Below are 10,661 nucleotides of genomic sequence, written 5' to 3'. Positions count from 1 at the left end.
AGAGAACAGGAGCAGGCAGACGAGTAAGAGAGCACGCGCACGAGAGAAGGCTCACGTTGGTCCTGGAGGAGCGGCACAAGCAGAGGGAGGCTGGGGTTGGCAGCGACGGGTGGGGACCAAGGTCCCTTAGCCCCCAAGGAGCCACCTTCATGGACCCAGGGATCTCAAGAGGGCCTGCTTGTACTTAGAATGGGCAACTGTGTCAAGTCTCCACTGAGAAATCTCTCAAGAAAGGTATGTTTCTGGAGTTCCCAAGACCTGGGGCTGGGCATTGGAGTATCTTGCTATCTGTCCTAGAGGATGGACTTGGAAGGGGTGAGCATTTGAAGCTTGCTACTCTTCTCGTGGGTTCTAAGCATAGCAGCTTCCCTGTTCCTACTTCCAGACACCCTCTTATCACAGTTTTCTGTGTCCCAGGCTTTGGGTGTGGGAGGAGACTGGACTGTGGGAATTTGCACAAGATTTAGAAAAGAAGCCATGTAGCTTTGGGGTTTGGGGGATGTAAAATGGAAAGCATGGACTCTAAGGCTATCAGTGGACAGACTCTTTTGAAACTGGCAGGATCTAAAGACCCTTTCTTGGAAGCAGGACCAGGGGCTCTTTCATATCCTTCAAGGGTCTGTGGTGATCTCTAAGCCCTCAGAATTGTGGATTTTAACATAGATCCATTGCTACTGAGAGCAACCAAGGAGGATTTCCTCTTCTATCCCCAATAATTGAGTTAAGTTAGAGAATTTCAAGTAAGCCTAGACTGGTTCAGGGCCCACGAAGTGTTTCCATTAAGAAATAGGATGCCCAGGAGACATGTTGAGCAGAGGTGTGTATGTCACTTTCTGTAGTGGACTGACTACTTATGTACTAGGATAATATATATATATATATACATATATTTGCAAGAATTCCTTTTGGGAGGCAAATAATCATCTCTAAAGCATCCTTCATGCAAAGCTGGGATCAGATCTATAGGGTTGTTTAAGGTGGGCTCTGCCTGTTTTTCTAGCTGTCTGTAGTCAGGCCATAGAATAGACTCATAATAAGATTTTATTTAAAGGAAGAAGGAATGAAAGTGATGTTTCCTCTAATTCTTCCCTTTTCCAGACAAGGAACTTGATCACCTTTCAGGGGGTTTAAAAGACTTACCTAAGGTCTCAGGTCAGCTACTGGCACCTCTTTCCCCATCCCATCCTATTTTCTTGGTCAGTTTGACAGCCTCTCAATTTAGGACACTTTGGGCTTTTCTGCTTGTCGTCTTCTCATTTGGCTAAGCTGCTCACATCAAATTCCTTTTAATCTTTACTCTTCCTTGGATGCTTCTGAAGGCTGATTGTTTCTTCTGAACATCCCCCCCCCCAAATCTATTATCTCCTTAGGGACACCCTCTGCATCAATAGTGACCTCCATGCTGTTTCAAAGAAGCAGAAACTGATGTGAATTAATCTAGAGGACCTCTGGGCAAAAGCCCTTGTAATGGGTTTTGTCCAGAGCTTGAAGAGGTGGATTTAAGAATAAGAACTCTCCTTCTGTCTCACCACCCATCTTCTCTTACACAGCAGAGTGCTTAAGAGTCAGACTACCAAGGTCTCCTCTTTGTAGCCATGTGACCTTGAGCAAATTAACCTCTTTGTTCCTCAGTTCTCTTGTCCATCAACTAGGGATACTGATATCTATCTCTTAAGGTGATTGTGAGAATTAAATGAAGTGCTATGCACAGTACTTGGCATATAGTACTAAATAAATGTTCATATTATTGTCATAATCATAATTTTATCCACTCTGGGTTTTAAAGAAGAGGGATAGTGGAGAAATGGAAAATAGGAGAGGTTTTGAGCCCATAGAGTAAGGTAAATGAAAACTTAATGTATTCAATTTCATTTTTTTAATAGCAAAAATAAGTGCTTTTTACTGAATATCTGTAGCATATCTAACATGTTCTCTCATTTGTTCTTCTCCGCTAAGTATTTATTTGGCTGTTTTCTAAAGAAAGGAGCTGGCCTCAGAGATAAGAGCCTTCCTAAGAACATGCAGAGCTGGAATTTAAACCCTGGTCTGCATGAAATCAGAGCTGATATTTTATTTTTATTTTTTCCTCTATGAGAGGCTCCCCCTCTTTTTCTTCTGCTGTCAGAAGATGTTATTCATAGATTTCTGGATCTGACCTTAGAGATTGTCTAGTCTCAAATCCCACTCAGTGCAGCAGTCCCCTCTCCCGTCTCTCACTGACCATTCATGCATTCAGCTTCTCCTTGAAAATCTTCAGTGAGAAAGAGCTTCGACTTGCATACTCTTGGCCAGCTCATGTTGTTAGAAAGCTGTTAGGTCACAGGGCATGCTGGCCCTTCCTGTTGCCATGCCACACTCAGGAGGCATCCCCCTAGTGCCAGGAGACATTGTGAGTCTGTGGGCTGCTGACCACTTGGCTTCCTGAGTGGCAGCTGGGCAACTGGGCATGGTAAGAGGCAGCCTGCTCCAGGGTGTGAGCTGGGCAGCACCAGGCTGTCAGGTGTCATCATTGGCTGGAGGAGAACCGCAGCCTCTGGGGCAGCTTGGTGCCAGGCAGTATTATAATCAAGAGATATTGTGGAAATTCCCCAGACACCATGGCTCATTCTTCATGGGAGCAAATTTCTCTCCATCCTTTTCATTTCTTTCCTGATTGGCAGATGTTCCCCCACTTCCTCTGGAGCCAGAAGTAAGTGCCTCCTGGCACCCAGCATCTCTGAAGTTACATCACCACCACCACCACCACCACCACCACCACCACCAATATCATCATCATCATCGCTATGGCAACCCCATCTATTCAGCTCTTCCCATGCTCTAGGCACTATGCAAAGCACTTTCTGTGCAATCGCTCCTTCATTTCTCACAGGAATCCTGTGAGTAGTCATGATTGTCCTGGTTGTACAGAGAAGGAAGTTGGAGCACAGAGAGGTGAAATAACCTGCCCAAGGTCACACAGCAAGCAGGTAGCAGAACCAGAATTTGTCTCTAAGACTGCTTGAGTCCAAAGCCAGCATACTAAGCTGCCTCTCAGAGCTCTCCCCATTCCTCAGTTGTGCTCTCTTTGAGCCAAGTGAACAAGATTCTGCCAGGAACTAAAAGACTGACTTTCTACAGATATCTCCTGAGATCATTTCCTGGGGTTAGGTCGCTATCTACTTCAAGGCTTCCTTTGATCCACCCACCCAGTTGGGAAGGTGTCTGTTGTCCTGCCCTAGCTCTAGCCCGGGGTCACAGAAGTCTGTGTGAGTGCTGCTGCAGCTCTGAATCTCGCCTCTTTGGGGTGTCATACTTGAATGGGCAGTTGACCTGTCTGATGTCCCTTAAGTTCTGATATTACCTAAAACTGGCACTGACCACTGATTGCACTCACCAAACTTGAGCCTTTGGCTGCATTTTTTTGCCTTGGGTCTGAGTTGCTGCTTCCTCTTTGAGGAACCAGAATACTGCACCTCTCTCCCTAGGCCTGGAAGAGATGTAGGTAATTGGAAGGGGGCCTCGATCTCTAGCCCTCAGGGTGAGGCTTTGGGAAGAAGCAGGAGAGCACAAGGTGCTGCGGGGGATTGTTCTTCTCAGGCTGGAGGGACAGGATGCCCTGAGTCTTAGGATCTTCTCCTACGCATGGCCTTCTTCGCCCTGGAGGAGCCTGGCTGCACATGGAGTGCCATAGGACAGAAGTGTTAGGGTCCTCAAAGACAGCCCTCAGGATTTCAGCTATTCTTGGGAAAGTTCTCCAAAACCCCATACTGAGGGGAGGCATCCAAGCTCAAGGCTTAAGGCAGGATGCTGTGACCTGGATTCTGGAAAGGCTTCTGGGGAGGCTGGGAGAGAACTGAGTGTTGTGTCTGGATGTGCTGTTGTCCTAAGGGGAAAAGGCCTGTGGGCAGTGCTAACTTTTTATAGCTGCATGGGAACCTTTGGGAAGGAGGATAGGTTGGCCAGGGCCTGGGAGCTATATTCAGTAAGCAGAGGAGGCCCCTGCCCAACCCCTGGAGGTCCAGCACTCTGGGCCAGGCATGGAGCCAGGGAAGGAAGGAGGGAGGAAAAGAGACCTGCCAGATGGCAGAGAGTGTCTAGTCTTGAGGTCACAAACCAAGTGGAATCTAACCCACAGATGTGTCTCATTTAGCCCACCTGGTGTTTTCAATCAGAAGATCTGGCACCCCTGGCCTGGATTCAGTAGTGCTGCCCCTTCAGAGGGGGTACAGTCCCCATTTTTCCCCAGACTCCTCCTCTTACCCCTGCCTGCTTCATTTATGTCAGCGGTGGCTTCTGTATTTGCAGCTTCTAGTCTGACGGGCCTGTTCTCTGTATCACCAGCTCTGATCACCTTCATAGCCTACCATGAGGAGCCAGATGGAATAGGGCAAAGTCAGGTTCAGAGCTGGTAGAAATGACTTAGCCCTGGAGACTGATTGAGCTGGAATGTTGGGAACATTTTGGGAAAGGACATTGATCCATTAGGCTCTGAGAGAGCGCTTCCCGTTGGTTAGAACTGAAGCCTCCCTCTGTCTGTGCCTGTTACACACGAGTGTGTGATTCTGTGCATACATATGTGTTAGTGTGAGTGTGTGCTGCATTCATGTACCACACAGTGGGTATCACATTCCACTCGCCCAGAACAAATGTCTCAGTCAAGGATTGAAGACTGCATCTGTTGGATCACTGTGATGGCCTCCTGGGCATCCTGAGGGCTCTCTGAACCCTGCTCCTCAACTCCCAAGGGTCTTCCTTTGAAGAGAGCCCCTTCTGGGACCAGGAACCTGGCTGGGCAGGGAGGTGACATCGTGCCTCTTTTTTGTATTTGCTTGATGCTGGCGGAAGATGTGCCAGGAGGAGCAGACCAGCTACATGGTGGTGCAGACGAGCGAGGAGGGGCTGGCGGCTGGCGCCGAGCTCCCCGGACCGCTCCTGATGCTGGCTCAGAACTGCGCTGTCATGCACAACCTGCTGGGCCCTGCCTGCATCTTCCTGCGCAAGGGCTTCGCTGAGAACAGGCAGCCTGTACGTAAGTTGGCCCAGTGGAGCCCCCTGAACTTGGCTTCATAGGGCATGAGGAGATACTGGGAAGAAGAAGAGGTCTGTACACAGCAGCCCCTGTGCCCTAATGGATATACCTCACACCCCCAACTCATGAATCTGAGTCCCAGACTTTCTTATTCATGGCCACAAAGTCCATATCCACTGGCAAGAAATAACAACAACAGGTAAATTGTTTCTGAAAACAATTTTGGTGTGTTGATGGATTGCCTTGTTTAAGCCTCAGAGCAACTGCAAGAGGTAGGTACTTTTATCATGCCCATTTTACAGATAAGGAAACTGACTTGGAGAGGTGTAATAACATGCTCAAGGTAACAGCCAGTAGGTGACAGAGGTAGGATTCAAACTCAGATAGTTTGGTGAAAAAGCCTCCCATGCTCTTAAAGACAATTCTGTATACAGAACTATCTAGTAGAACTTTCTATGATGATGAAAGTATTCTAAGCTCTGTGATGTTCAGTACAGTAGCCACTAGCCACAGGTGGCTATTGACCACTTAAAATGTGGCAAGCAGAACTAAGGACCTGAGTTATTAATTTTATTTCATTCAAATTCAAATTTACATAGTCAAATGTGACTAGTGGCTACCATATGGACAGCCTCCTACAGGCATCTGAAGAGTCATGGGGAAGAGGTAATAATGATGATGTTATAAATACAAACATCTGCATATTCTATACACTTCATGTAGCTTGTCTCACAGAATGTGCACAGAGGCCTTGTGAGGTAGGTACTGGCGTTAACCTATTGTACAGATGAGAAGACTGTGGCTCAAAGGGCAGATTTGACCTGCCCCATGTCTCACTACTAGGAAGTAGCAGATCTGGGATTTGTACTCAGGTATGTCTACCTCCGAGCATTTTTTCCAACCATATAAATTGGGGAGAAATGAATGTTTATGACCAGTCCCCCTCAATTCTCCTGAGTCAGTGCTCACAGTTTTCCTGCCCCAAGGGTGGGCTTCTATGTACATAGCTCTGCTGCTTTACATGGGGGAGTGTGACCTTCAGACCAGCCTCCAGGGCTCTGATCTCAGGTGCGCTGTGAAAGGACACTTGGTTTTGCTGCTTCCTGGGCTCTAGGTGGGTGGGCAAGAAGAACAGCGGGGCTGCCATGGTGGTCAGCAGCACTATTACCCTCCTAGTCCTGCAGAACAGGGCCCTGGAGAAGTGGGAGGGGGCCTTGAAGCCTGGTGGGTAGGAAAGGACTTGCTATGTCCCAGTAGCTGGTCCTTGCGAGTGTGCCCTGCGCATATCTATACTGACATGTACTTGCTTTCACATACTGGTGGGATGACCTATTGCAAAAGAAAATATCCTTTTTGGTCACTTAAGAGCATCTAGAAACACATGGGTCTGTCTAGAAACAGGTGTGACCTACTCTTGCACTGTGCACCACAACAAGCTTTTTAAGTTACAGTCTGTGTGGTGGTCTCACAGATACACCTTCCTTTAGGTGACTCCTGTCCTCAGCTAGAAATTTCACCTGGAGGACCTGGGAGCTTGCAGCCTGTTCATTCCAAGTTGGCACACACACTCTCAATACTGTCCTGTCGCATGTAGCACCTCTGAGCTCTGTGACCTTGTTGTCCCACCAAATGTTGCTCAGCAGCCCCTTCTCCCTCAAGATGATTTTCAGTTGTTTGCTGTTGGTGTCCCTTGCTCTGGGGCCAGTTTGGAGTGGCTGTCTCTACTCACTCTGGCCTGTTGGCTGGAATGGCCTGTGTGCACAGCTGAGAGGCCTGGTGCTCACTGTGGTACTCCTGCTTGTCTGTGTTGTGTGTCCTCGAGGTGGGCACACCTGCCTCATGCTCTCCCTGTAACACTTGGGAAGGCTGAACCCTGTGGACCACTTTTGGAGCCTGCTAACTAGGTCCAGCTGGGCAGCTGTATCCATTTCATACTGGTCTGTCTCCCTTCTAGGCAGGCCTGGGGCAACTGGCACCTCACCAGCCTGCTCTTGCTTCAGGCTTGGTCTTTGGAGGCTTCTCTGCCATCTGTTCTGATGCCTAGATTCAAGGTTTCCTTGACTCCCCAAGGAGACCTGGGCTCTGCTTGAGGCTGAAGACTTGTGTTGTGGACCCTGGTAGCAGCCAGAGGCAGTGGCAGCCTCCAGGGTCCTACACTGTGTCCTATGACAGGACAAGGTGTTGGGATGGAGATTACACTGAAGAAGTGGGAGGCATTGCCCAGGAAGCAAGGCATAGCCCCAATTCTGCCTCTACCTCCCCTGATTCCTCCCTTCCTCTGCATCCCCGTTGAGCTGGTCCCTGCTGTGTCTCCCCCTGCACCCCTCTTCTCCCATTGCCTTACAGGCCTTGCTCCCCACTCTTCCTGGCTTCATTGGGTGGCACTCTCTTCTCTGCATTGTAACCTCCCCTGACCCTGTTTTATTTGTAGGTTTTTGCCTCTCGACCAGTGCTGTTCCTGACCTGTTCTTATATGTGGAATAAAGGGCTGGGGGCACAAAGCTGTGCCCAGGCCCATGGGGCTGTTGCATCCTTGGCCACCTCTTATCAAGGGCCCAGGAGCTTCTACGTTTATGGAAGACATGGGGCTGCCCCTTTTCCCCTCAAGGATGTGATCCAGGCTGACCTCTACTGCATCCCATTACCTCCCACCCAGTGTCTACTGCCACTTGGATGGTCCCAGGTTGGACATTTTGTGACTTCCAGGTCCTTGCCATGGCTAATAGGACATGTTCTTTTGTTTCAGGACAGATCACTGCGGCCAGAGGAAATTGAAGGTAAAACTTGGTCCCTTCAGGAAGAGAGCTGTCCAGCCCTCCAGGAGGGAGGTTGGTGGGAAAAGAGGCACAGATACTTGGCCTTCTGGTAACAGGGCTTGGTCCAGAGCAGGGCATTTTCTGTGAAGCCAGCCATTGGAGCAAAGAACAGAAGGAAAATGCCCTAGAGTCCTGGGAAACTCCAGGGCCCATCTCTCTAAGCTGGTGGGTCTTTGGGCTACCTTTGTCCAGAGGCTCTGTGGGTCCTGCCCCCAACCATATCCACGTTTGTTTGCTTCCCCAGAGCTCCGAGAGGCCTTCAGGGAATTTGACAAGGACAAAGATGGCTACATCAACTGCCGGGACCTGGGCAACTGCATGCGCACCATGGGCTACATGCCTACTGAGATGGAACTCATCGAACTGTCCCAGCAGATCAACATGAACTGTGAGTCCCACCACCGGGCACTGCCTTTCCATCTGGGCCTCACCCTTGCGGTCTACTGCAGTCAGACAGACCTGGGTTCAAATTCTGCATCTACCTCTTTCTGGCTCTGTTACTTGGAGCATACCACTTACCCTCTGGGCTTCAGTTTCCTTACCTGAAAGTTGTGACAGGGGATTGGGGGACAGAAAGTTAATTAGGGAACATATGTAAAACAGCCCAACCCCTGGCTAATGGGAAGAATCGAACAGAGGGGTACTTATTATCTTTTTCTCCATCTGATGAGCAGGTCAAGGATAGATCACTGTTCTATCAGTTGCCTAGTAGGAGAAGAGTAGGGTGGATTAGGGGTGACCTAGCCCTTTCCTTTTTCTCCAGTGGGTGGCCATGTGGATTTTGATGACTTCGTGGAGTTAATGGGGCCTAAACTCCTGGCAGAGACTGCAGATATGATTGGAGTAAAGGAACTGCGAGATGCTTTCCGAGAGGTAACGAGCAGTGACAGGCAAAGGTGGGCAGCCTATTAGAATCTCACTTCCAAGATGACTACTTGAAAGAAGCCTGGACCCCGAGTCCCAGACCAGGGGAGGGAGCTTGGACAGAGAAGGGTCTCTGGTGAAGGTGGGACAGTAACCCTGGAGAAAGAGCTCAACCTTAGGATCTGCTGCTGACCATCTCAATGTTGGGGCGACCTCTCCCTCCTTCCTTCTCTCTCTAGTTTGACACCAATGGTGATGGAGAAATAAGTACCAGTGAGCTGCGAGAGGCCATGAGGAAGCTCCTGGGTCACCAAGTGGGACACCGAGACATAGAGGAAATTATCCGAGATGTGGATCTCAATGGGGATGGGCGAGTGGACTTTGAAGGTAGGTGGAGCTTGAAAGTGTGAGAGAAGCATGCCAGTGGTAGCCAGCCTGAGCCCACCAGTTGTGTTCCACCATGCAGTCATTAATCCACCCTTACATAATCCACCCTTCCACCTCCCTCTCCTTCTATCCTCCCATCCCATCCTTTCATCCTTCCATCTGTGCCCCCTCTTAACCCACTTTCTATCTCTATACCCATCTATCTATTCATGCATCTATCCGTTTATCTGTCTGTCCATCCATCTACCCATCCAGCTATCCACCCAACCCACCATCTACCTCTCCATCCATCCGTCCATTCTTCCATATCTATTTCTCTATTTCTCTTCATCTCTTTGTCTGTTCAGATGCCTATTTATCCAGTTTTTTTAATCTCTAAACAATTATCCATATTTATCCATTCATGCACCTATTCATTCTTCTATATGTTTATCCATGTATTCATCTAGGTATCCATCTACATCTCGCTATCCATTCATACTTCTATAGTTCCATTCTTTTTTTTTTGAGACAGAGTCTCATTCTGTTACCCAGGCTAGAGTACCATAGTATCAGCCTAGCTCACAGCACCCTCAAACTCTGGGGTTCAAGCAATCGTCCTGTCTCAGCCTCCCAAGTAGCTGGGACTACAGGTATCTGCCACAATGTCCAGCTAATATTTTTTCTATTTTTTAGAGATGGCATCTTGCTTAGGCTGGTCTCAAACTCCTGAACTCAAGGGATCCACCCACCTTGGCTTAGGCTGGTCTCAAACTCCTGAACTCAAGGGATCCACCCACCTTGGCATACCAGAGAGCTGGGATTATAGGCCTGAGCCACCACACCCAGCCTATACTTCCATTCATACATTCATGTATCTCTATCTACCTGCTTATACTTCTGCCTCTACTTTCATTGATCTACCCATCTCCCTGTTCAGTCATTTCCTCATCTATATGTATCTGCTCATCTGTTCATCCATCCCTGTGTCCATCTCCCCGCCTCCATCTCTATTTGTTTATCTGCTCATCTTCTAATGCATCCAGCCATGGTAGGTTTTCCTCAACATCACATTCCTTAACTTGACACTCAGGGTCTCCAAGGTCTGATCACAACTCACTTCCCCGCCCACAGCTCCTAGCATTCCATCACTCACAGTCTACCAAAATAATTGCCATCCATGAACCTGTTAGGCTGTCTTTTGGAATATGCTGATCTTTTTGCTAGGATGCCTTTATTCTGTTCTTCACTTGGGCTAAGTTCTTTTAGCCCAGTGGTCAAGTGTTTAGAGGTCTACTTTCCCCAGCACTTCTTCTCTGGTTCTTCATGCTGTATGTCCTTTTTTCTGGGCTTTCACAGCAGCTCGAGCTCTCCTGTTCTTCACACTATCTCTTAATTGCTGATTGTAGTTGTCTTCCCACTTGACTCTGAACTTGGAGAAAAAAATGAGCCCCTTTTTCTTTATGTCTATATTTGCTGCATAAGTAAGTACCTAGCACATAGCTTGTGCTCAGTAAGAGTTTTTTTAAAAGAATCAATTGTAGGCTGGGCACAGTGGCTCACACCTGTGATCCTAGCACTCTGGGAGGCCAAGGCAGGTGGATTGC

General features: G+C 48.5%; 1 protein-coding gene across 3 annotated transcripts in view; it reads left to right on the top strand.

Moving 5' to 3' along the window:
- Positions 1–10,661, top strand: part of CABP1 (calcium binding protein 1) — a 21,486-nt gene that overhangs the window by 8,327 nt on the left and 2,498 nt on the right. Inside the window, exons 1-6 of one of the 3 annotated variants that reach the window (XM_012805219.1) lie at positions 66–234; positions 4,825–5,004; positions 7,755–7,785; positions 8,069–8,212; positions 8,588–8,697; positions 8,928–9,075. In XM_012805219.1, coding sequence (XP_012660673.1) covers positions 190–234; positions 4,825–5,004; positions 7,755–7,785; positions 8,069–8,212; positions 8,588–8,697; positions 8,928–9,075 — 658 coding nt within the window. In that variant the 5' untranslated portion in view covers positions 66–189. Of the gene's footprint in view, positions 1–65; positions 235–4,824; positions 5,005–7,754; positions 7,786–8,068; positions 8,213–8,587; positions 8,698–8,927; positions 9,076–10,661 lie in introns of those variants that run through there. The other 2 variants (XM_012805220.1, XM_003789909.2) reach the window with 2 other exon arrangements.

The sequence above is a fragment of the Otolemur garnettii genome, unplaced genomic scaffold (assembly GCF_000181295.1).
Source record: "Otolemur garnettii isolate 467f Iridium unplaced genomic scaffold, OtoGar3 scaffold00038, whole genome shotgun sequence".
In the NCBI taxonomy this organism is placed as follows: domain Eukaryota; kingdom Metazoa; phylum Chordata; class Mammalia; order Primates; family Galagidae; genus Otolemur; species Otolemur garnettii.
Note: the sequence above shows the minus strand (reverse complement) of the source record. Positions and strands in the feature narration are given on the sequence as shown.